This window comes from Fusarium mangiferae, assembly GCF_900044065.1.
Source record: "Fusarium mangiferae strain MRC7560 genome assembly, contig: FMAN_scaffold001, whole genome shotgun sequence".
Taxonomy (NCBI): Eukaryota; Fungi; Ascomycota; class Sordariomycetes; order Hypocreales; family Nectriaceae; genus Fusarium; species Fusarium mangiferae.
The window spans coordinates 634,845-660,621 of NW_024573921.1; the positions used below are offsets into that span (position 1 = coordinate 634,845).

The 25,777-nt window shown below is 49.9% G+C and overlaps 5 protein-coding genes across 5 annotated transcripts; 4 read left to right on the forward strand and 1 right to left on the reverse strand.

Annotated features, from left to right (window-relative positions):
• Nucleotides 1-1,142: 1,142 nt before the first annotated feature.
• Nucleotides 1,143-1,721, reverse strand: FMAN_00728 (uncharacterized protein; the record flags this gene model as incomplete). The annotated part of the gene is made up of 1 exon (XM_041826775.1): nucleotides 1,143-1,721. The coding sequence occupies one exon, from the start codon at nucleotides 1,719-1,721 to the stop codon at nucleotides 1,143-1,145; it is 579 nt and encodes a 192-aa protein (XP_041676059.1).
• A 1,973-nt stretch (nucleotides 1,722-3,694) lies between these two features.
• Nucleotides 3,695-7,415, forward strand: FMAN_00729 (putative calcium P-type ATPase NCA-3 (Ca2+-transporting ATPase); the record flags this gene model as incomplete). Its single annotated transcript, XM_041826786.1, has 5 exons — nucleotides 3,695-4,347; nucleotides 4,402-6,300; nucleotides 6,351-6,420; nucleotides 6,473-6,861; nucleotides 6,911-7,415. The coding sequence occupies 5 exons, from the start codon at nucleotides 3,695-3,697 to the stop codon at nucleotides 7,413-7,415; spliced, it is 3,516 nt and encodes a 1,171-aa protein (XP_041676060.1).
• A 439-nt stretch (nucleotides 7,416-7,854) lies between these two features.
• On the forward strand, nucleotides 7,855-8,305 carry FMAN_00730 (uncharacterized protein; the record flags this gene model as incomplete). Its single annotated transcript, XM_041826797.1, has 5 exons — nucleotides 7,855-7,857; nucleotides 7,923-7,945; nucleotides 8,016-8,081; nucleotides 8,142-8,190; nucleotides 8,246-8,305. The coding sequence occupies 5 exons, from the start codon at nucleotides 7,855-7,857 to the stop codon at nucleotides 8,303-8,305; spliced, it is 201 nt and encodes a 66-aa protein (XP_041676061.1).
• An 876-nt stretch (nucleotides 8,306-9,181) lies between these two features.
• On the forward strand, nucleotides 9,182-15,769 carry FMAN_00731 (uncharacterized protein; the record flags this gene model as incomplete). The annotated part of the gene is made up of 2 exons (XM_041826808.1): nucleotides 9,182-15,447; nucleotides 15,502-15,769. 2 exons carry the CDS (start codon nucleotides 9,182-9,184, stop codon nucleotides 15,767-15,769), a joined length of 6,534 nt encoding a protein of 2,177 aa, XP_041676062.1.
• Nucleotides 15,770-16,798: 1,029 nt separating this feature from the next.
• On the forward strand, nucleotides 16,799-18,431 carry FMAN_00732 (uncharacterized protein; the record flags this gene model as incomplete). Its single annotated transcript, XM_041826819.1, has 2 exons — nucleotides 16,799-17,883; nucleotides 17,951-18,431. 2 exons carry the CDS (start codon nucleotides 16,799-16,801, stop codon nucleotides 18,429-18,431), a joined length of 1,566 nt encoding a protein of 521 aa, XP_041676063.1.
• Nucleotides 18,432-25,777: the final 7,346 nt, after the last annotated feature.

The following is a 25,777-nucleotide window of genomic DNA, read 5'->3' on the forward strand; positions in this document are numbered from 1 at the left end:
CTCGGCATTTGCTACGCGCAAAGCTCCCGTCCAGGTATCTCATTAGAGGACCTGAGGTAAGGAACCACGTAGTTGAGGAAAACAATGTAATTCATGGCTCTATCTCTGAATATCTACGGTATGACAATCTACAGAATTTGATAGGTCTTGATTTATTTTCTATTTGACCTGCATCTGTTCTTTCGAGTATAATGCATACCCATTAAATACCATTGAGTTCACTGGTAAGCCTGAACTGTCCACTATTTGTGCCTACTCCTACCCATGTGTTTTGATTATTTTGTCAGAGCTTTTCTGCCTACCCTGCGTCACCCAGTCCATTCTTGGAACAGTGATGCGTGATGATGCTGTATTTGGGTTTTCCATATTACAATTGGTTATCGAAGTGAATGCACTGCTCATTGATTCTTTGCTATGAGACGTGCTTAGGTCAGTGTACATCATGCAACAAAACTTGGTCATTTCGATGCGGCAGCCTATCATGTGGTTATCATCAGAATTCCTCGACTGAGCAGCAACACACAAGAGATAAACCAAAGGAGATGTGTTACGGAGATATAGAAAGGCACAGTACAATTAACTCGGATAGGTACACATTCCTATATATCAGACTACCTACCATCGGCACGGCATTTGTGGATACAAAGACTTTCAGCATTTCCTCTAGTGGCCGATTCTCCAAGCTCAAAGACAATTGCATATCGAGGAATTTCGCAACTCTCATTAGATGTCTAATTTACTCAGAAACACGATGTTTGGTACATTTCGACCCAGCCTTAAGCCTTGCGCGTATAGCGCATCGTGCCCATTGCTCGCTTGTCCTAAATATGGACAAGGTGTCGGGAAGAGCAGAAGGAGTGCCGATTTCAGAGTGAAGGGCCAGGATACATTCAAGTGATGGCAAGGACCAAGAACTTGGCTAAAATATCCCTCAAATAGCTGGAGACGGCCTGCTGATGATGCTGAGTCGGGTATGGGTCGCAAAAATATGTATCTTCGTCATCCGACTTGGCATCAGAGGTTCAATGTCCTGGTGAGAAGTGGTTTGTTTACCCAGCAACGCAGCCCTGGATACCCCAGCGGCTGTTCGAAGCACCTTGAATTGCAGTGATAATTCATGAGTCGAAGTCGCATAAACTGTCTCAGTCCTTCTTTTCACCCTCGTCGTCAGTGGCAGCCTTCTTGGGCTCACCCTCAGCGTCGAAGCCCAGCGCATCCAACTCTCTAATGAGTTCGTTGATTTTGATGACCTTTGCGATTTGCTCGGGAAGTAGAGCCTCACCACCTTCCTTCTTGTTCTTGAGGTCCTTAGCCTGCTTCAACTTCTTCTTAAGATTTCGGGCCTTTTTCTCGCGCTCAACTTCGGGATCGACTTCCTCGGGCTTTGTCTCTTCCGCAAGGGCTGGAGCATCACCCTCTGCAGCCTTTGCCTTTTTCCGAGCCTCACGACGCTTGGCGTTCTTGTTGCTTGCAGCCGAGTTTTGTTCGGAGCTCTCTTCCTTCAAGCCCGTGGCACCTGGGATGCCGATCTTCTTACCGCGCTCGCGAAAGGCCTCGGCAGTGCGGTTCTTGTAGACTTCGACATCCTCGGGAGGCCGGTATCCCGGACGAATTTTGATAGCTTTACGGGTACTGCCATCTGCGCGGACAGACTGCGGGATCTCTCGGTCACCACTGTTCTCGTCGGTGACAATACCCGCGTTTGAAGGCTGCGAAGGCATCGCGAAAAAGAGATGGAGCAAAGGGAGAGTCAATTCAATTCGCGAGAGCGCCTGAGTCCGACGCTGGACGTGGTCGGACAGGGTTTGGAATCTGCTCGGCAGCTACCGAAGCAGGTTGAAAGCTGGAAATCGGCTTGGAGGGGTCAAGTTAGAGGAGGGGCTGCGAGTGGCTGAAAGCAAGCAGCGCCACATGCATGTGGCTACTTTTGGGGGGTAAATTCTAACCTACATGATTTCCGACCTATACATAGATGCAGCCTTGATTGAGCACCATTGCATGACTTGTCCATTCCATGTGATTGTGTTTAATCACGCTCACTCGATGGTGTACATACCAAACCATGATCACAGTTGTCCAAGCACGCCTGTATCCTCTTGGGGAGATTTCCGCTAGGGCCGTGGGAGCCAAGCTGTGAAGTACCTCTTCCTAGTACAGACTGGACACATAGGACAAGGGAGTATCCCTGCTACCTTAATTGAGCTTATTTGAGCTGGAGCCCTCTCATTGGTAGATGTTTCGAGTTTGATGACCTGCAGGGTGCCTTGTTTCAACCTTTCGTCATGTAAAACGGCAAAAGGATGTATGCCCACGTTGTAGATGTGCCCTGGTGTAAGCGACATAAATCTTCTGACCCGTCGTATCTGAAGAGTGCCTAAGTGACGAAGTCTCACTTCCTCACTTTCTTATTCCTCAGCTTCGTTCTCGAACGTGTTTCTCTACATCATGAAAAGCCTTGCTGAACTATGAGGGTATGGCGATAGTTCTGGATGATCTGGGTGATAACGATGTAAGGCCGCAAGGATAATGGAAGGTTTTCCACGTCCTACGTAGCCCATCCGGACTGGAAAAAAGCCACTTGGTACATGGCTGGCCCCTCTGTGAAAGGAAACGGTGTGCTGTCACAGCTCAAGCTTAACGCACTGTTATTTGTTGAGCGTTGACCAAGGCTTCTTGCATAACGAGAATGGCTTTCACATATTTGGTCCAGTTGAATTGCTGCAGTTAGTCACTGGCTGCCTCATGCATAGGTCGTGGCAGGTCGAGAACCTACGGAATCACGCCTAATGGCAGGCTCTCGCAAGACTTTGCTTGTGACAGTACGGATACAGGGCAAGGCTCGCCTCGGCTAGAAGTGTAACCAGTGCTATTTGGTGAGTGCGTTGGCCACATCAAGAATTGGGTTGTTTGAACCGTATTGTGTGTTTGTCAGGCATTTTTCATACTACTCGTGTTTGGAGTTCAATGTTTGAGACCTTCTCCCAAGTGTCCCCATCTTTGTTTGCGTATCTCTACCGAATACTTGACTTATAATCAACTACCTACCTAAGGTAGCTTTATCTTTATTTACTTATGAAGTGAACTCATGATATTACTTACACTACACACTTCAACGTCAAGGAAGGACCTACTTAAAAACTTAACATATTGTTCCTACCCAGTAAGGTATATCAGCAGTGCGCCATTGCGTACGGAAATACTTTACTCTTGGGCCAGCGCACCAAGAATAGGTACCTAGGCAAGGCAAAGAAAGGCTAGCAACCATCATCTAATAGATACCCTGCCACAATAAGGATGAATCAAGGGTTATTTTGCTTCAGCAAGTACTAATTATGTATCTAACCGCTGCTGCATCCCTACCGACCTACCTACTTTATATGAACTTAGCAATGTCCCATCTGTCTCATTGCCTCCATAGGTAGGTACAATCTGCCTTACACAATGTACCAATCACTGGCAAGTGCTACTGTCTGTGTCTGTGTATAAGTCGCCCGGTAACTTGCTTTTCCTGCCCGTCCCCTCTTCAGAGACTTTAGAAACAAACTTCACTCACGATGCAAAGGGAGGCCTCTTAATCGTGGCATTCTTGTTCTGCTTTTATACTCCCCTATTTAAAGGCTGTCAAGGCTTTCTCAGGAGTTAGTCGATTATCAATCTCGACCCTGAAGCTCCAGCGCTCACCACCATCGCCAAAATGGCAGCTCCTCATATATCGCAGGAAGCCAAATCCCCTGAAAACGACCATGCTGCCACCAAAACCTGTCTCCTAGACACTTCAGATGCATTGACTCCCGACCCAGGCACCGAGGACATGTTCAGAACTGAGGAAAGCAAATTTGCTTTCAGCCCAGGCCACTTTTCTAAGTTGCTCAATCCCAAAAGCCTCAACGCCTTTTATGCTCTTGGGGGAATTGATGGCATAGAGAAGGGACTACATACAGATCGTAATGCTGGCCTCAGTACCGATGAGTCCACCGTGGATGGAGAGGTCGCATTCCACGAAGTTGCGCCAAAAGGAACACCAAGACACGGGACGGCTGGTGATGCAATACCGGAGAGTAATGCTGAAGCAGCAGTTCATATTCCTCCTCCTGAGGATCCTAACCCTACAGGGATTTTCTGCGACCGAAAAAAGATCTTCAGAGACAATCGCCTTCCTAATAAGAAGACAAAATCCGTCTTGGAGATCGCCTGGACAACCTATAACGACAAAGTTCTCATTCTCTTGACCATTGCGGCGATCATATCACTAGCTCTAGGCCTTTACCAAACCTTTGGGGGTGAGCATAAAAAGGGGGAACCCAAAGTTGAATGGGTTGAAGGGGTCGCAATTATCGTTGCTATCGTGTAAGTAAATGCTCCAGTCACGCCAAGACTTGAAACACTAACAGGAGTGGACAGTATTGTTGTGCTGGTCGGTACAATCAACGATTGGCATATGCAGCGACAGTACACCCGGCTCACCAAGAAAACCAATGATCGTATGGTCAGTGTTATTCGTTCAGGGAAATCCCAAGAGATATCCATCAACGACGTCATGGTCGGGGATGTCATGCATCTTGCCACGGGAGACATCGTTCCAGTAGATGGCATCTTTATTCAAGGCAGCGCCGTCAAGTGTGACGAGTCCTCAGCTACTGGAGAGTCAGATCTGCTCCGAAAGACACCAGCAGCAGATGTGTTCGATGCAATCCAGAAACTCGATACCAAGGACGCAGAGAAGCTCGATCCTTTCATCATCTCGGGAAGCAAGGTCAACGAGGGCAATGGGACGTTTCTTGTGACTGCTGTGGGTGTGAATTCCGGCTATGGCCGAATCTCAATGGCCCTCCGCACCGAACAGGAAGACACACCCCTGCAGAAGAAGCTCAACATCTTGGCAGATTGGATCGCCAAAGTGGGTGCTGGCGCCGCGCTATTGTTATTCGTCGTGCTCTTCATCAAGTTCTGTGCTCAGCTTCCAAAAAACCGCGGGTCTCCCTCTGAGAAGGGCCAAGAATTCATGAAGATTTTCATCGTCTCAGTCACTGTTGTTGTAGTGGCTGTCCCCGAAGGATTGCCCTTGGCAGTCACACTGGCACTGAGCTTTGCGACGGTCAAGATGCTCCGCGACAACAATCTCGTTCGAATCCTCAAGGCCTGCGAGACGATGGGTAATGCCACGACTGTTTGCTCTGATAAAACTGGGACACTTACTCAGAATAAAATGACGGTCGTTGCCGCCACACTTGGTAAAACAACCAGTTTCGGCGGTACTGATCCGTCAATGGACAAATCCTTGTACATCGAACGGAAGGCTCTCACTGTACCAAATATCCCAGACGCCGACTTCGTGAAAGGACTAAGTCAACAAGTCAAGACTCTACTCATCCAGTCCAATGTGCTCAACTCAACGGTCTTCGAAGGTGACCAGGATGGCCAGAACACATTCATCGGTTCTAAGACTGAGGTTGCTTTACTTGCCTATTGCCGAGACCATCTAGGAGCCGGGCCAATCCAAGAGATACGATCTTCTGCCAATATCGTGCAGACAGTGCCTTTCGATAGCAAGAACAAGTACAGTGCTGTAATTGTTAAGCTGTCCAGTGGAAAGTATCGCGCATACGCAAAGGGCGCTTCTGAGATACTGCTGGAAAAGTGTACCAAGTGTCTCGAAAATGTGTCACATGGGGAAACAATGTCCGTCCCCCTGACTGAAGCGGATCGAGACATGATCGGTATGGTCATTAGCTCCTATGCAGGACAGACTCTCCGAACCATCGGGTCATCATACCGCGACTTCGAATCCTGGCCACCTGAGGGAGCTGTCTCCCCGGATAACCCGCAATACGCAGATTTCAATGCTGTGCACCAAGGTATGACGCTGATTGGAATCTACGGTATCAAAGACCCGCTGCGACCGACTGTAATCAGTGCTCTCGAGGACTGTCGCCGGGCTGGCGTCTTTGTGAGAATGGTAACTGGTGACAATATCCAAACGGCCTCTGCTATTGCCTCCGAATGTGGTATTTTCCGTCCTGATGAAGGTGGCATTGCGATGGAAGGCCCCGAATTTCGAAGGCTTCCACCCGAAGAGCTCAAACAAAAGGTGAGACATCTTCAAGTGCTGGCCCGCTCAAGCCCCGAGGACAAACGTATCCTGGTCCGTACCCTTAAAGATCTCGGGGAAACAGTGGCAGTAACAGGCGATGGAACGAATGACGCGCCAGCTTTGAAGATGGCAGACATTGGATTCTCCATGGGCATTGCTGGAACAGAAGTGGCTAAGGAGGCATCGTCAATTATCCTTCTTGATGACAAGTAAGTCAGCGGTTCGTATACCACAGTATGACATCACTGATGACTTGCAGCTTTGCTTCCATTGTCAAGGGCTTGATGTGGGGTCGTGCCGTCAATGATTCTGTCAAAAAGTTCCTTCAGGTGAGCTTGAATATACGGTGACCGTGAAATTTGGCTGATCGGATGATGGTAGTTCCAACTGACCGTCAACATTACAGCCGTGGTATTGACGTTTGTCTCAGCGGTTGCAAGCAGCAAGCAGGAATCTGTTCTTAACGCTGTCCAACTCCTTTGGGTCAATTTGATCATGGACACCTTTGCAGCCCTTGCATTGGCCACAGACCCTCCTGCGAGGAGTGTCCTTGACCGGAAGCCAGATCGAAAGTCGGCACCGCTCATTACATTGAGAATGGCCAAGATGATCATAGGACAGGCTATTTGTCAACTTGTAATCACATTCGTGTTAAACTTTGGTGGCAAGACCCTTTTAGGCTGGTACGGAGACTCCGAACATGATACCAAGCAGCTCAAGACACTCGTCTTCAACACATTTGTCTGGTTGCAAATTTTCAACGAAGTCAAGTATGTGCCGAAGCTTCGATAAGTGATAGGTCACTAACCAAGATTTTAGCAACCGTCGGCTGGATAACAAGCTCAACATCTTTGAAGGTCTCCATCGCAATGTTTTCTTCATCATAATCAACCTCATCATGATTGGAGGCCAAGTTCTCATCATTTTCGTAGGTAGTGATGCCTTTGAGATTGTTCGCTTGAACGGTAAAGAATGGGGACTATCGATCGGCCTAGGCGCCATATCTGTTCCTTGGGGTGCACTAATCAGACTCTGTCCCGATGAGTGGATTGCTGTGTGTCTCCCAAGCTTCCTTCGCAGAAGATGGATTTCGCCTCCTGCTGAAGATTTGACGATTGACAAGTCGCTGGATTCTGACGATGAATTTGTACGGCCACCACTTCGCGTCATGAGCTCCATCAGGGGTCCGCGAGTCCAGCAACATGTTGGGTTCAGGGAGAGGGTGCGTAGGTACAAAGAGGCGAAGGATAGGGTAAAAGAGGAGCTGCAGGAGAAGCCCGACACATCAAGAGGAGGGATGGATCAAGTTCAGGAAGAGCGGTGATTTTGACTGCGTTCCAGTATCTCTGGCGACGGTTCCTAGCACATAGGAGTTGATATCATAAACCCAGCCCTGTCTGAGTATTGGGCCAAATTGACTGAAGATAGAGCCTGTGCGGCGGTGTTTATGGTGTGTTAGTATAAGAAAGAATAGAGCGTTAGCAACAAATGATCCCCCTCCTGGATAATTATTCCCATCGATAAAGTGAGAGATGGTTGTTGAAAGTGAGTTCCGACCCGATTAAACCGGGGCTCGGGATATCTGGTTCAGCCGACCAATCACAGGCGAGGTAAAGCTGTCCCCAGAACTTCGCGAATTTCCTGGTCTGACAATCTTCAGAACCTCTCCATCCTTCAACTGAAGCCTCACAATCGACCGTCGCCGACGTCCACCACCGACTCTTAGCCGTTTTACAGACGCTCAATTGCGCTCATCTATCAAAATGGTAAGACAGAGGCTACTACAAGACTCCCCTCGCCGACTCCAATGGCTAATCGCGCATCTTCACAGGCCCTCGCCAACACACTCTACAGGCAAGTAACGACGAAGCCGACGACACGATAATCGATCACCCAGACTAATGCGGGGTTTTATTTTCTGCAGGAGCCTCTTCTCCACCAACTACCTGATGCTTGCTACTGTTTTCACTGCTGGCTTCGCCTGGGAAATGTAAGGACTGCCCGCACACGACTTCGGACCAAGGGGGACAGGACGCTGATTACGATACAGTGGCTTCAACAACGTTATGGACAAAGTCTGGGACAACAACAACCGAGGCGTACGTGCGATGAAGAACGGAGATTGGCGAGAGACAGATGCTAACCGGCTTGCAGCGCCAATGGAAGGATATCCGACATAAGTTCCTCGAGGGCGGCGATGAGGATGAGGAATAAAGAGGTTGACAAGGACGTGGACCTGATCATGGAGCAACGGGCCGAGCGAGGTGAGGCATTGATTCTGTGCCACTTGCCGTGTACAAATTAGAAGAGGATTAGAGGCTTGATTACACACACGACATCTCTTTACCTACCTCTGTTGATGCATTATTTCTACTTGTTGATCGCTAGAACCGGTAATAACCATAACTGCCGCCAACTGTTCGCATGGATGTTATGACATGAAGTTATGGACATAAAACACAACACACATGTATGATCGGAGTTTTACTGCTAATAAGAGTGAGGCGATGACGACAATTCGTGGTTGCTTGTGAATGTGACTGTAGGCACCTCAAGAGCTCCAGCTGGAACTGCTTCGGCATTTCATTCATACGTGCGTGGTGCAGTGGACCGGGCTGTATTGGCATGGAGGTACTGCCCCTCGGTGACTGAGGTGCGCCAAAACCTCACTGTGATTCAGCCCCAGGTCGCAAGGCAGCAGGTCGGACTTAAGATAGCAAAACGCAACCTACCTGATATTTAAATTGTCATCATCAACTTGACAGCTTGAACGTTAAGCAATCTGACATTGGCAGCAACCATACCCGCGGCCACTTTTGGATTTTGTGTCTTTTGTACTGGGCTGCCATAAGTAAACCAGCTACTTTTCTACTTCGACACTGTTCAAATCGCTGACGTCTTTATCCGCAGAGCAACTGTTCCACCAAACCTTTCTCCAATATTTGCGGACCCCCCACTTCGGTATTGCCTATCAATAATCGACCTGACGACATCGCCGACACCACAATCGACGTCGTTTCTACTTTTTTCTCTTTCCCATCTTCACTTTCCATCTCACACCGTAAATGCTACGATGAGGTTGGTTTGACCATGGCCCAATCTATGTCGACCCAGGAGCAACAGCTCTGCCAGTTCTTGGCCGACCTGCCCTCCCGCTTCAACTACCGCTTCAACGAAGATGCTTCACGCGAGCTGCTTACCAGCCTCTTCTGGTCTCTCGCTGGAGGGAAAAGTGAATACATGCGATTGCTCTTCCCGGACGGTAAAATCGGAGAGACCCTGAAGCTGAGCGACTCTCAAGGCGCAGTTGAGGGAGCAGAGTATACTGAGGCAGCGCGGGGGAAGCGATGTGGGCACATCTTCAAACCTGGTGAGGCATCGTACATGTGCCGCACCTGTGGTACCGACGAAACTTGCTGTCTATGCGCCCGATGCTTCGACTCGACCGACCATACCGGGCACATGGTTCGAATCCACATATCAGTAGGAAATAGTGGCTGCTGTGATTGTGGAGATGACGAGGCATGGCGAACACCTCTGTTCTGCACCATCCACTCTCACGTGCAGGGAGGTACGGACAAGGGAAAGGGGAGAGAGGCGGCTGGTCTGCCCGAGGATCTTGTCACGAATCTACAGATGACCATCGGCCGTGTTTTCGACTACATCTGCGACGTCATCTCATGCTCCCCAGAACAGCTGCGACAGGCCAAGACACAAGAATCGATTCTTGAAGACGAGCAGTCCTCACGCCTCTCCTCGAAATACTACGGTCCCGATGCCGAGCCATGTACAGAATTCGCACTGATTCTTTGGAATGACGAGAAACACACTGTTCAAGAAGTTCAAGACCAGGTTGCCCGCGCTTGTCGAAAAAGCCGTAAGCTGGCTGCAGAGAATGCCTGGGAGACTGATGCTATTGGACGAAGTATCCTGACGTATATGCCCGATGTGAAGCGACTCTTGGACATGGCAGCTATAATGGAGGCAATCAGAGTTACAGTTACGATTCGGTCTGCAAGAGACACTTTCCGCGAACAAATGTGCGGCACCCTCGTTGAGTGGTTGAGTGATATATCTGGTTGTTCTGTCGGCCACGACAACAGTATTCTCCGACGCACAGTCTGTGAACAGGTAATGAACCCCTGGCGTCAAGGGAGCCAAGCGACTCATACGATGGGTCTGATTGACGACGAGGAGGAGGATGACCAGATTGTCGACAACAGACGCCGCTTTGATGGCATGAATGCTAGGTTCATTCTGGCCTTGCAGGCTGCAGCCAACACCGGTACCGGCGTTCAGATAGAAATTGACGACGACTCCGACGATGATGGAGAGGACGAAGATGCCGATGCAGACATGGACGGTCAAGGTCAACATTCTCCTTCCAGCTCAGTGGCTGGAGGAGACGAAGACGAGGATGACGACGTCATGATGGTCGATGCCCGCGGAGAGGTCGGAGACCTTGGAATGAATTGGAGAGACAACGACCAGGCTTTGGAAGAAGACGAAGCAACAATGGCAGGCTATCCACCGCCTCCACCGCCTCCTCCTGCTCAAGCTACGTCTCAGGGTCAGGGCCAGGGCCAAGCCCAGACACAATCTGAGGCTCCAGCTAGAGCAAGGGACAGAGAAGCAACGCCATCCGACTCGGATACAGCGGAGCCCCTAATCGCTCCTTCGATTTACGCAAAGGCGAACGCGGAAATTCCCAAAACTCCTGGTAAGACCGAGAAGTTAGTTCCTAGACCTGGGCGTTATTGGATTGAGACACCTGCCGTTTATACACAGCGTGAAAACGTGCCTCCAGCCGAGGATGTCTTCCGCCGTGTTCGCCTCGACTGGCTGTTGCTGTTCGATTTGCGGATGTGGAAGAAGGTGAGAAATGACCTTCGAGCTCTGTACATCTCCACGGTTGTGACTATTCCCGAATTCAAGAGAGTGCTGGCCCTCAGATTCGCCAGTCTTTACACAATCCTGGCTCAGCTGTACCTGGTTGGAGACCGAGAGCCAGATCATTCCATCATCAACCTTTCTCTTCAGATGCTCACCACCCCATCAATCACTGCAGAAGTTGTCGAGCGCGGAAACTTTATGACCAGCTTGTTGGCAATCCTATACACCTTCTTGACAACCCGTCAAGTTGGACATCCTTGGGATGTGTCCCCTGATGCAGTCTTAGGCTTCGAAAGTGGGTCGGTAACTAACAGGCGCATGTATCACTTTTATCAAGACCTGAAGTATCTCTTCGGCGCCCCTCATGTACAGGAACGCGTTAGATGTGAGCCCCGCTACCTCATGCAGTTCCTTGACCTTGTCAAGCTTCATCAATGTATTGGGCCGAATGTCAGGGCTGTGGTCGAACATGTGGAATACGAGGCCGACTCCTGGATTACAGCGTCCCTTGTAACCAGGCAGATCAACCTGCAAGCGCGAAATCTTGCTGAGGCGTTCCGCAACTGCCCCCCAGACGAGTTCCACTACCTACAACAAGCAATTCGCTTCACGGCCAAGACGGTCATCTTGAACTCTATCGGCGCTGAACGTCATCGATTTAAGCAAGGTGAAATCAAAGACGAGGTGCAGTTTAAGACGTTAAGTGATTTTGAATTCGATAGCGAATCGTCATCGTATGATGTCGTCAAGTTCGTTGTCGAGAAGGACGCGATCAGTTTTCACCATGCACTGCACTACACACTGTCCTGGCTCATTGAGTGTGGCCGGTCTCTTCCTGTGTCAACAATGCGGAACCTGCTGAGCTTTACTCAACAGGAGCTCAAATCCAAACCACGACTGATGGGGAGACCTCAAGTGCCGCGAAAGAATTACACCGCAGAGGATTATCTCATCGCGTCTTTCGACTTCCCTCTCCGTGTTTGCGCCTGGCTTGCCCAGATCAAAGCCAACATGTGGGTTCGTAACGGAATCAGCCTGCGACACCAAGCCAGCACGTATCGGGGCGTCGGTCAACGAGATGTATCTCATCATCGGGATATATTTTTACTTCAGACTGCTTTGGTGATTTGTGACCCCAGCCGAGTACTGGTCTCGATCATAGACCGCTTTGGAATGGAGAGCTGGGTCAAGGGCTTATTCGAGCTCAAATCTGAAGCTCAGGATGATGCTCAGCACCTTGATGTTGTTGAAGATATGATTCATCTTCTCATCGTCTTGCTCAGCGACCGGACCTCTTTGATATCTTCAGAGGATGAGACTAAATCCAGACTCTTGGCCATGCGCCGCGACATTACTCATGTATTGTGTTTCAAGCCGCTATCGTTCAACGAGATCTGTAACAAACTGCCTGAGAAGTATCAAGAGCAAGAAGACTTCCACCGAGTGCTTGATGAGATGGCCACTTTCAAACCACCAGAGGGTGTCTCCGATGTTGGTACTTTCGAACTTCGACCCGAGGACATTGAGGAGATTGACCCTTATATCGCTCACTACAACAAGAACCAGCGTGAGGAGTCGGAGCTGGCTTACCGAAAGAAGATGGCGAAGCGAACAGGAAAGACTGCTGAAGAAATCGTATACGAGCCCAAGGCTCGGCCAGTCCCTTCGGGCATGTTTGAGGACTTGGGCGCTTTCACGAGTACCGGCATGTTTGCTCAAGTCATCTACTACTCACTCCTTTACCCCCTGGTGGCCGGCAAGTTTACTCCCTCCGTTCCCTTTACTCGACTGGAAACATTTCTCCAGGTTGTCTTGCATCTTATGCTCATCGCCATTCTCGAGGATAAGTCGAGTGATGATGACATGAGCGAAGAATCACCAAAGTCCTTTGTCCACATCACCCTCACAAAGTTCGGCCGCAGTAACTTTATGCCTGAAGCCCACAGTTCAAGGACAATCGTGTCTCTGCTCAATATGATGTCAACCAAGGACGAGTTCAAGGCAGTTCATCCCAAAATCGCGCTCGTTCTAAAGCGTCTGCGGCAGAAACGTCCTCGCACCTTTGAGACAGCGTATGTGAACTTGGGTGCTTCCGTAGACCGTATAAGCACCGCCTCACCAGCAAACACATCTGCTGAGGAAGAGCGCGAGAGAAGAAAGAAGGCAGCTCTGAGTCGCCAAGCGAAGGTCATGGCGCAGTTTCAACAGCAGCAGAAGAGCTTCATGGAAAACCAGGCTTCTTTTGACTGGGGCAGTGATATTGACGAAGATGAGGACGAAGAAGGTGATGGTGAGCAAACGGAGGACCGAAAACACAACTGGAAGTACCCAGTGGGAACTTGCATCCTGTGTCAGGAGGAGCCGGATGATCGTCATCTCTATGGAACTTTTGCTCACTTCAACGAAAGCCGCATTCTCCGGCAGACAGATTTCCAAGACCCTGATTTCGTTCGCGAGGCATCACAAACACCATGCAGTCTTGATCGTTCGGCCGAGGATGTTCGACCATTCGGTATTGCTCATGAGAACCGCAAGATGGTGGAAAAAATCAATGCTCAAGGCGAAACGTTTCTCGCAGAAAGACAGACAATCGGCAAGGGTTTTCCTTCCAACGTCTGTCGGTCAGGTCCAGTGGCAAGTGGTTGCGGGCATATGATGCATTATCGCTGCTTTGAAGTTTACTATGAAGCGACTGTTCGCCGCCATACACATCAGATTGCCAGGCATCACCCAGAAGATACGAAGCGCAATGAGTTTGTCTGTCCTCTATGTAAGGCCCTGGGCAATGCATTTGTACCCATCATCTGGAAGGGCATAGACGAGTCATACCCGGGCTACCTACAGTCTCAAGATACATTCGAGGAATTTGTCGAGAAGCAAATGGGATCCGCTTACTGGATTGGTGGAAGCAAGGCACGGGAGGACGAGCCTACTGTGCCTGACATGTTTACTCCAAGTCTCCCGGGAAGCCTCGTTGAGTCCTTGCTCCCAGCCCAAACTTCGAGCGACACCTTATGGGGAAGAGATGATGCAGAGTCCCACTCGTCAACTGTCGGCACACCTGCAAGCTACGCATTTTCTGACTCGGTTACCCCTGAGCCGGCGCAACCTCAACCAGCTACCACTACTACTACTACTACCACCAACAACAACAACGCAGATGGCAGCCAGTTGATGAACGAGCTATTGGCAGCCTACCGCCGACTGAGGAATACACTCCGTGTCAACGGCCTTCGTACTAGCCACCTTATTGACGCGAAGGGCGACAACGTTGGTGAACTATGCGCCAGCGACACACTGGTGAAGTCTGTGGGCTTCACCGTCTCTTCAATCGAAGTCCAGCAGCGAGGCATTGAAGCCCAGCCAGGCATGACACTCCTAGAGAAGATTCCTGAACACATTTTGTCTCACCTCAGAGTCCTATCAGAGACTGTATCTTCGTACATCGCTGTTGGGGCACAGTCTGGTGGTGGCGAGAACAAGATTGAAACCGAATTCAGGAAGGACAGCGAGCGGCAACACTGTCAGCTGTTTATGTCGAGATACTTTGGTACTGGAACTCCCTATGCTCGCCGACCTCTGGATGTATACCCTCCACTGCTGAGCATGGACTCGTTCCTATTTTTAGTGGAATGCTCCTACGGCTTAGTCCCGCTCCAGAAAGCTGAAATTTCTCACGTTCTTCGGCTTTGTTATTTGGCAGAACTTGTTAAGCTGGTGTATCACATGGGTCGCAATATTCCTGTTGCTAGCTGGGTTGGCAATCTCACCAACCGCCATACGCAGGACCCGGCCATCAACAATTTTGCAGACTTTGCCCTCGGCGTTACGAAGACTGGGGTCGATTTCCATGCGGCCCAATTTCCTGAAGGTGTTGAATTTGGCGAGAACCGTGGCTTCCAGCAACCAGGTGTGGACACTCTAGAGAGCTGGTATACCTTTTCCAAGAAGTATGCTCTCGCCTTCCTACGGAAATGTGTCATTTTCCTGTATGTCAAGTATGGCGTAGACTTCAACAGTCACGTCTCGCCTTCGCCAGATGCTGATGAGCTGGAACGCCTCACTGAAGCTCTTCGGGTCCCAACATTTGACGAGATGTGTGCTGCCATCACAGACAACGCGTCAGCTTGTGGCTGGCCTCAGACAACTTCTGCACTGGTGTCTGGTTGGGTGAAGCATCAAGTTATGTGGCCCGGAGACTATAGCGAGATTCCTCTCTCGGCAATGATGAGCCACCCAGGAATCTTTGAACTTATTGGATTACCAAAGAATTACGATGCGCTCATAGAGGAAGCTACCAGACGAAAATGCCCTACCACTGGAAAGGAGCTCACAGACCCTGTCATATGCCTTTTCTGCGGAGAACTATCTTGCAGCCAAGGCACATGTTGCCAGAAGACGGACAATTCTGCTGAACGAACAGAACACACCAAGATTGGTGGTGCACAGCAGCATATGCGCAAGTAAGCGATGGTCAGTTATTATTATACTGTGGTCAGAATACTAATAAGATTTAGGTGTCAACGGAATATTGGAGTGTTCCTCAATGTGCGCAAGTGCTCAGTGGTATACCTTTTCCGACTTTCGGGATCCTTCACGCCAGCTCCTTATATCGACAAGTACGGAGAGACGGATCCTCAGCTGCGTCATGGGCGACAGCTCTTCCTGAACCAGAAACGATATGACTCCATGATACGAAATACGGTGCTCAACCATGGGGTACCGAGCTTGATTAGCCGCAAGTTGGAGGCGGAGATCAATAATGGCGGATGGGATACTTTGTAGGAAACGAACGGAGCTATTAGTATGAGGCAAGTCTATCCCTTACATTAGGGCCGGGGCTAGCGAATATGTAAAGGGCTGCAGGGCATGATGTGATAAATGGTGTAAGACAATTGGCTTTGGGCTTCTATATGTTGTGTCAGTAGTGATAGCATGCAACGATAATAGATGCCTAATAGTAATTTGAAACCATCATGTGAGTTCCAGTAAATCATAATATCTCACTACAATAGGCCATTTTTCATATCTCGTTTCGATATATATATGTAAGATCACCATCACACCTGGTAAGTACAGACTGTAGGTAGGTAAGGTCCCTAGGTATTTATATACGAAGGTAGACATACAGTATATCAATGACAGTATAAAATACAGTGTATGGTGGATATCAGACTGTTCAGACCTTGAGTTTTGGCCAATCATATCGCGCGCTTGCTCGTGCAGTCGCGTGTTAACCGTGGCCCAACTGTACTCAAGCCTCTTTTGGCACGAAATAAACGTGAGGGTATTAAACCAACTGACAAGGAAAGCGACAGTAGCTACGCAGCAACCATCTTTCCTTCCTTCTTTCCATCTCTAAAACGAACCCCCTCCTTCCTCTTGATCCTCGTTCCCCCCTTCCACCCCCTTTTTTTGTTCAAGTTCCTTTGTTTTTGTGATACTCGATAAATTGAAACTACCTCTCGCTCGTAATTTCCCTTGGGTGGACGTCCGCCTCCACTTGCTTGCTCTGGCAAGAGAAACAGAGCACCCCGAACCTTCGAAAAAATGGCAGGCAGACGTTCAGGTCGCGCTGCCGCCAAGCGGGCTGCAGCTGCTCTAGGTGAGTGCGATTGCTCTCTTGTAACATCCAGATCCATACAATCTTTCAACACCCCCCCAAACTACAAACACAATCAATTCCCGCGCCTAACTCTATTAATACTTTTCTTTGATCCCTTCCTCTCTTTTCCTGCTGGCGCTTCTTATGGTTTTCTTTTTCTTTTTTCCTACTACACAATTTCTCCTGTCGCGCTGCGTGATTGCGCAACAATGGCGCCCCGTGGAAAGATCCGCTTGAAGCTGACGCGAACCGCCAAATCAGAGAGCACGCCAAAGTCATTCGCAGACCTCGAAGATGAACCTATGCCCGATGCCGGAACCAGTCCCCTGGACTCCAAGCGACAGCAGGTGCCCGACCCGGATGATGAGAAGGACGAGGATCACCAGCCAAAGGAAGAGTCCGGAGATGAAGATGATGCCGCCGACGCGGCTGAAAAGGACGACGAATCCGTCAAGGAACCTACGCCCCCTCCTCAACTCATGGTCCGTCGCAAGAGGCTTGGTCGTCCTCCTAAGAACAGACCTCCAGATTGGGACAACATGATTTCTGTCCCCGCCGACGAAGCCAACACCCCGCGACGCCGAGGAAGAGGTGGATGGCGAGGCAGGGGTGGTCGTAAAGGAGGTCCTGCTGCACCCAAAGCCGAGCAAGTTATCGACCAGGAGGGAACTGTTGCCGAGATCGCAAACGATGAGTGCGTCTTGCCCGAAGATCCAGAGGGTGAGACCAAGGTGGACAAGTTGGGCAACCTCCAAGGCGGACGTGACTATCGATGCCGAACTTTCACGGTTACCGGTCGTGGGGACAGGCTTTACATGCTTTCTACAGAACCAGCTCGATGCGTTGGCTTCAGGGACAGTTACCTTTTTTTCACAAAGCACCGCAAACTCTACAAGATTATTGTGGATGACGATGAGAAGCGGGACATGATTGAGCGAGATATCATCCCTCACTCGTACAAGGGTCGTTCCATAGGAATCGTGACAGCGCGATCGGTCTTTCGCGAGTTTGGTGCTCGCATCATTGTAGGTGGAAAGCGCATCATCGACGACTACAACGTTGCCCAGGCTCGCACCGATGGCGTCGTCGAGGGCCAGCTTGCGGACCCAGATGATCATTTCGTCGAGGGAGAGCCGTACAACAAAAACCAGTACGTTGCGTGGCACGGAGCCAGTGCCGTGTACCACACGAATGTACCATCAGTGCCGGTTCCCAATGGCAAGATCGAGTCAAAGAAACGCAAGGTAAATGTCAACGACATGAATTGGATGCTGGAACATGCCCGTGAAGCCAGGTACGTAAAACTTCCAATAGGCATGCGACATCATGACATGTACCAATACTAACTGCCAAATACACAGCACATTCAATGCCGGCATCAATGCCATCAGAAAGCTCAACAATGCCGGTGTGTACGACATTCACACGAATGTGATGCAGTACCCAACAACTATGCAGCCGACACGGGCACGCATTGAGCAAGTCGCCCCAGAGGATGAGCAGGCCGCCGCAGACAGCGCCATCTTCCCCCCCGTCCCTACAAAGATGGCGCGCAACTTCTTCGTTGCAGACACATACTTTGAGACATCATCGGCGGGCGTCATTTCGGCGTCTGCAGTGGACGGTACCGCAGGTTCACCAGACTTCCTTGCCTCTTTCCAGGGGTTGAGTGCTGTATCAGATGAGATCAAAGACCTGTTGCCCCCGGAGTGCCGTGCGGCTTTCGATGGCGCCGTGGCCAAGGAGGCATCATATCGGTCAAAATGGGGCCCTGAGAGCGAAACAATGTCGCGCCGTCAGCCCATTATCGACAAGGCAATCGTGCCCTACAGCATGAGTTGACGACAGCCCAAGCTAGCAATGACATACGACTCCTTAGAAACGTGAACAACACCAACCGCGAAGATGCGGTTGTAATACTATGGGTATCAAGTGATGCATTCTTTTTGGCATTCAAGACGAGGCGGGATAGGGGTTGGCACACCTTGCTGGGATCTCGGCACCAGGAAGAGTGATATGAAAGCAATATGGGCGTTGGGTGTCATGGATAAACACTCGGAGTGGCTTTTGTTTCTACGGCTGCATCATCAGATGGTGTCAATTGGGCCTTCAGAGTCAATGTATCATATCAGGTAGAAGAACAAGTACTTGTTCACAGGCCTATGCCGACTGACAATTTGCAGACATCAATCGAACAAAAACTTGGTATGACTTTGATGCTCTGCGTGAATCATTGACACGGATGCCCTCGGTTTCTCTACAAGATTTCCTTTCTCAACACGGTTCTGCGATCGCTGACTGCAGCTTGGGGAGCTTACCTTGCCTCGATGACCACGTCTTTGTCCAGCCGCCGACTACGCTCCTTCGAACACACTTGGCTGCTGGCTGGACGGCTGGACTGCCGGACTCGGCCTCTTTCTGCCTGCAGGTCAATTCATTGGTACGCGAAGAGCGGGCCAGAAAATCAAGAGACTTTTTTTTTTTGGCTCTCTCTCGCTCTCTCTGACCTCCGTGGTGGCCCCGTATTACGGGATTCTAGCCTCTCGGATTTTCTTTCTATTTTTTTTTTTTTTTTTGCAGGGCTCGTGATAGGTACGATCTCATGCTTCACTAGGAGTTTTTTTAGCGACGATGTGGGTTTCGCCGTCGACCATGTCCTAGGCATGTCGTCGTCTGCCCCCGCCCTGACTTCGGTTGATCTTTTTTCTCTCTCTCTTGTCCTTGACCTCGTTTGGGTTTTTGCGTGGCTTGGGTGGATGCTGATTAAGGCCCCCACGCGCATCTGATGGATGCTTGATGAGGTGGGCTTGCAGGGCTCAACAGGGACAGACGAGACGGCGCCATGGAATGAGTGGCGAACAGCAACGACAGAGCAGAAGGCGAATTGAAACCTCTTGAAGAAGATTAAAGAAAATACCTACAGTACACACAATCAGGGTCTTGATCGACATCACTCTAGCTTGACTTGATGGACGCTTGTGACGCATGTTCTGCTCTGTTTAGCTGGTATTGATGGCAGGGGGACGACTTATTAAAGATATTCAAGAGTGTAGTACGTATTGGCTCACACTCTGAAATAATTCACTCTTATATGACGACATATGGGTGCCAGTGCAGCAGTATCAATATGGACGTATCTGTAGACCGTGTCTGTTGGCGTTGCTGAGTTTCTCTGAGTCCTGAAACTCGTCAAGCGGCAACATATTTTAAGTCTGACTTTTGGACCAGCCACCAACGAGTCTCGCTTTTCTCTTCCAGTCTGAAGTCGACGGTCAGAATAGGTGTAATAAGGAAGCAATGCACCACCGCATATTTTCTAGGCAACTGGTCGTGATCATCCACGGTTGCCTCCAAAGTTGTCGTAAGGTGATGATCATGACAGGCAGACAAGCTCCGGGGAACATAACCGGGCCATATCCGCTGGAACCGATGGTGTCCAGTTCCCCAGGACCGCAAGACTCATATTCATACTGGTCGAATGGAACCCGGGTAACCCTACAGTACAGATGCGTCAAAATACAATATAGGGTAGCATCTGTTGAGAAGGTGACAAGACATGCATGGATATACAGTACAACCAACCCTCCCGCGTTGTCGGTAACCATGGGAGGCGCTTGAACTCGAATTCCAGAGGCACCTGACCACTGATAGATGTCTCGGTGATATACAGTTCACACCGCTCCATCCAAGTGCCGCATATCGGTGACAATCGCGTTGCAGCTATGACAGCGCTCGTTGATGCGGCTCATGACTGCTAATGAGTCTGAAGCGACTGATATATCGACGTTCTGCTCCCTACACCCAGAACAGTCCACTAAACCCAGTGATAGCGGTTCTGGGGGTTGCCGGCCCTCCGGCCTTCAAGTAATCATGCATACCCACCAGGCACCAAGCATCCCGAATATCATCTTCGGGATGCACGGTTCCTTCTCAGAGACTTGTCACTTTGTGGGAACATTCATCACATTGACTCGTATGTAGACTCGCCCTGCACGATGCACAACACCGGCCAGTGCTTAAAGGCCCAAGCGCTTGATGAGGGGTCCGCTCCATCATGGCCCGTCCAAAGCCATATTGGATAGGTTGATTCCTGTATGCCTTGTAGAAACAGCGGCGGCTGTCACGCGAGTTAGGATGTAGAGAGGCGTTAGTTGCGGTCAAAACCCACAAGGGCTTCTAAGGTCATCCAACCCACTGGTCCATGCCCTAATAAGCGGCACGACCAGGCTAATGTCCAGCCACGTCGAAGCGAATCAAGAGAGTCGATGCTGGACATAGTCTCTCGATTCAGTAACGTTGTGTGCTGGGAGCTTTGAGATGCTGTGATACCTTGTCTAGGGACGTTCACAAGATAGGGAGGTAGTACGTGGCCATCTTGCAGAAAATACACTGTTGTAGCAGCACCTGCAACTGCCATTTCTCGACGTTAATGGATCTTCAAGGACCCTGAGAAATCTACATGTAGAATAGAATGCCCAAACCATTGAATGTGTCATACCACATTCGTACTAGGGCAGACAGACTCTTTCTCAACCAGCTCACAGGGACCGACTCCATCACGATTAGCTCTGGCTTCAGTGGATACCGACGTTAATCAACGCGGCTCCAATGGTCCCTGCTCACCATGTTCTTGACTTAGTCCCACACAACGCGCTCCAACCCTAGCAACTGATTGATGAATTCGATGTTACTGGTAGTAAAACTGAGCTTCACAACCACCAAGTGCTGGGACTTTGTAGAGCGAGAAGGACCATCAAATGATAATGATATCAAGAATATCATGCCAAACACCACTGCCACTGATTTCTGATAATGCTACAAGATATTCCCGGGCCTGCTTGACACAACTAGACACAGCACAGGGGATGAAGAGTTGTTAACTCGATGGCCGCAATCTGTGACCAGGACATGGTAACTAAACAAACTGACTCTAGGTTGTTGGGCAAGACCCTAGACCTGTTGCATCTCGTCCCGAGCTCGTTGATGTAGCATCACTAGGCCAGGACTTGCCCTTATTCCGACTGCTCCTTGGACATGATCAATAAGATCCATCATAATTGAGTGGGCAGCATTCGGGGGGGACACTGCCAGGAAGACGATGAAGGCTGCCGTAATGCAAGATGATGGTAATTCAAATTGACGGAGACAACCACACCCGAGTCCATCCCAGCCGTGCTTAACAAGATGCATAGCCTTAAACGAGACGGCTTGACCTACTATGTGGCCGTCTCCAGAGAATCGGTTGCTCCTGGCCACATGAAACCAGAAATGCAGAAAAATTGCATGTCAAAGAAAAAAATCCAGGACAAGCCGCCTATGTTGGCCATGTTTCGTCTCATCAATGGGAAATCAAACCCAAGCCAAGGCGCTCACATGGCAACCTGGCCAGGAGTCCCTCAGGGCTGTTCAAATGACTGACTGACCAGCTAATTTCCTGGGGGAACGGCGCTACGTATTGGCTCGTCTGCGATTGCACTGGCTAGTGGATCCAAATCTCCTAGAGCAGGGCTTGGGTTGCTCAGCTTCTGGCATTGGTCCAAGACAACAGCGGTGAGCACCTTGGACGAAGAGAGCCTTTTACGTACATACGTATCCAGCATCGCGTGCACCCACTCAAGTGCAGTTGTCGAACGAGTCGTTGGATGAGAAGGGGTTTCGGATGCAGATTGGCCTAGACGCCCGCACCTGTAGATTTTGCACAGCATCGATGGTGGACTTGAGGCATTTCTCTCCGCATTCCTGGGTCAGGGAAAGCACTCGACCCTAGATGGATCCTAGCTTTCTTGATGCAAGCAGCTGGCGATTGGATATATGTCATGATAAGAGGCGTGGTGCCATTGGCCGTGGAATCTATCACCAAAGTGTCGCTTCCTTTATGGGAATATGTGTCAAGCTACCTGTTGTGCTTGGTCGATATGCATATCCAAAATCAAAAAGAATTGGGCGTGCATCTTACAATCCCCAAAGATTCAAAAGTTGGTGGACCAGGCATATCAGGAAAAAATCAAATTAGACCAACGGTCTAATTCTCTTTAAGCATGAATGATGCAGCACATCCACCACAAGGACATGGCATGTCCTTCAAAAACGGCGGAAGGCTATTCTCAAAACTGAAGTGCGACAGATCGAAGAACCCTGGGTCCACATCCAAGGCGTGGCAGTCGTGGCTCTTGAGCATTTGACTGGTGGCAGCTAGTGTCTTGCATCTTTGGTCGTCTAGCTTGTCTTGAGAACGGTGAGTTCTTCTGATCGACGAGTATGTGAATCCCTGCAGGCCCGCGGTATTTTCGTACCTGGACTACTGTAATAAATCTCTCTGCGTAGTTGGTTTGAAGGGAAGCGTTTCTGGAAGCACACCTCAGGAGGAAGAGTGGGCCACCATCAATTTGCTGCACCACTTGAGCGGGAAGACATGAACCGACCAACCAGATATCGAATGAAGTCAACCAGCACGAACAGGACTGGCCGAGGCACCGAGACAGGTCGTTACATGCCTCAGAGTTTCGTTGTTGTTTTGTTATTTTGTTATTGTTGCTGACGTCGCTTGCAATCCATCATCTCATCTCATTTCTTTGCATTTGATTTGATTAATCAAACGCGGCCCCTAAGACGTCCTGGCGTCTCAAGCTGAGCTACGTGTATAATGCGGATATTGCTTCACACAACATATTCCATCCAGGGATAAGACTCCGAGCAGAGTGCAGTAAGAGAGTGCTTAATGTGGTTCAGATCGGCATTCGAGTGAATGGTGGTAGTAATAATTGTGATGACGATGGTCGTTGTTTTCGCCCTTAGCCGCTAATTCTTTCTTTAAAAAAAAAAATTAAAAAAAAGAACTTTTAATACCTAACGACGGAAGGTCAACAACCCATAAAATACGTGGTGTTAAGAAGGGGAAAAAACACTCACAGAAAAAAAAAAACTCTGGGGTTGGACGAATGAGGCAAAAGGATATGCTAGAACTCAGTCAGTGGCCACGCAGAAATTTCCATTTAGCGCTTTCTTCTGAGGCGCTCCTTTCTCCCCTACACCCCCTACGCTGACCGTCTGACGGTTTAAGCCACGAGCATGATCAGGAGCGACCTGAGTCTGAAAAAGGGCAAGGCTGGAAGCGACTTCCGTGCTAGTGACGTCTCCAGACTCCAACCACCCCAAGCGTGGCAACTGTGAGCTTTGCCTGCTCCAGTGCTCAATGAACAAAGTTTGCTGGCCAAAACACGGCAACGATGATTGGTTGGTTGGACATCAATGTTGCACGCATAACGGTCCTCAAGCTTCCGATGGTCCAAGGTACAGGGAGATAGGCAGCTAGGTAGGTGCCTGGGTAGGTAAGCCAGAATACCTAATGTACATATTCAGGATGTTCGATTTGGTCCCTGGAACCAGTCAAAGTGTGCAACTTCAATGTGCATTATAGAACATGGCAGACTCCAGCATCATACAAGAATATGCCTGAATTCGTCCCATTAGTCATTCATTGGACACTGCAGTATTTCGCTTTGGTTGATGAAAGCTTCTATGCGCGTTTGGTCGATACATGGTAAAACCGTCACAGCAATAGTGGAGGACCTCGCCTGTCTCCGAGGAATGGCCCCCGATGGTTCGGATCAGGTGAGGGCTTAATACTATGAGTCGCAAATGCCAGAAATAGCGTCCACTGCCGCCTCGGGGTCGACGCGAGACCAGCCTGTCAGGGATGGATGGGTGAACGGAAAGCTAATAAGGCAGTGCGTGAGTCCCCCATGACTTTGCGGGATATGTATGGACTGTACCTGGCCTGACCTGTGCTGTACCGAAGCGCATCACGATGGGAAGAAACTGCAGTACTCTCGTCATCACAGCGAGCATCCTGCCCTCATCAGGACAACCAGATCGTAAAGTCTGCCCTCTCCTTCTCTCCATCGAGCCGCTTCAATTGATGAATGATGATACCCTGGACCAGCCACTGAGCTAGGATTGGCTGGCAAGGCTCTGTGGATCTCCTGGCCGAAGCGACACTAGGGCGACCGAGTCCAAGGAAGCGTGGAACCACTGAGATGGATGACTGACTACCAGGTGGATACGGTACTGTCTGTACCTGGTAGACCATGAAGATGGATGTGAACCCTTTTTTGCGCACCGAAGACTCCGAGTTTCCTGGTTCATCTTCAATACGATCTAACTATGTACGAATACATAATCTGCCCGCCTGATGGAAGAGCTTGGATAGTATCGTTTTTGCCACGATACTTTGAGTACGCGTGGATTACATTTGTCGATGCGTGAATGCTGACGCATATGAGTCCTTAGAATTTTATTTACAATTTCCGAATGACTGATATCAAAAGTATCACTCGCTGCCGGGTAAGATGCTGCGAGGCATGAGGCGAAGTATACATAGTACGCAACAGGGAGAAACACCCAGTACTCCAGGTAGAGCAGCTTGACCCACGACCACGGTGATTGTGGTGGTGACGACCTCTGCCTACATACATAATTAGCATCAAGTGCTCTGCTTGGTCAGTTTGTTGAATGAAGTTCCCACTCACGGTTCTGCTGGGTTTCTCACGCATCCCGTCCTTGTCCTTGTCCCGTCTTCCAAGCCAGCCTAAGCAGAGCGCCACTGTCTGTCCCTAGGTAGGCTTGACTGGGCCCCTTGGGAATTCCAACCGTCATTTGCCAGAGTGATATGTATTCTTTGGCTGGAGTCCACAGCTTACAGGTACATACAAGTCAGAGACGCGATCCACTTTGAATTGAACTCCACCCTTGCTAGGGTCTACAGTATTCCACCAGGATTCGATTCGTCTCGACAAGTGCTCACTCGTCAACGACAACGCGACTCGCTGTTTGCTCTGCTGCTCCACGCCCTCCGCCGTCACTTGTGCTCCGTGCGTAGGTCGTGAGGTGCATTGCCTGGGGCTTGCAGGCTTAGGCTTGCTAGGGGGTGCAGGCACTAGAAAACGAGGAGTGAGGGCCCATCCATCCCCATCCTCCCATTTGCCCATTTCGAATCCACCCATTTCACTCCTGTTGGCCTGACTCCTTCGCTGGAGGAGGGAGGGAAAAAAAAACTGGCTGGGAGTGAAGTGACTGGGGACCTGGCAACTGTCGGGCACTACTATGCTACGCTGGCTGTACGTTGACGCTTGTCTTGGCTACGTACCGAAGCCGTTACTGCTACGACGATTCCTGTGTCTTGGCTGGAG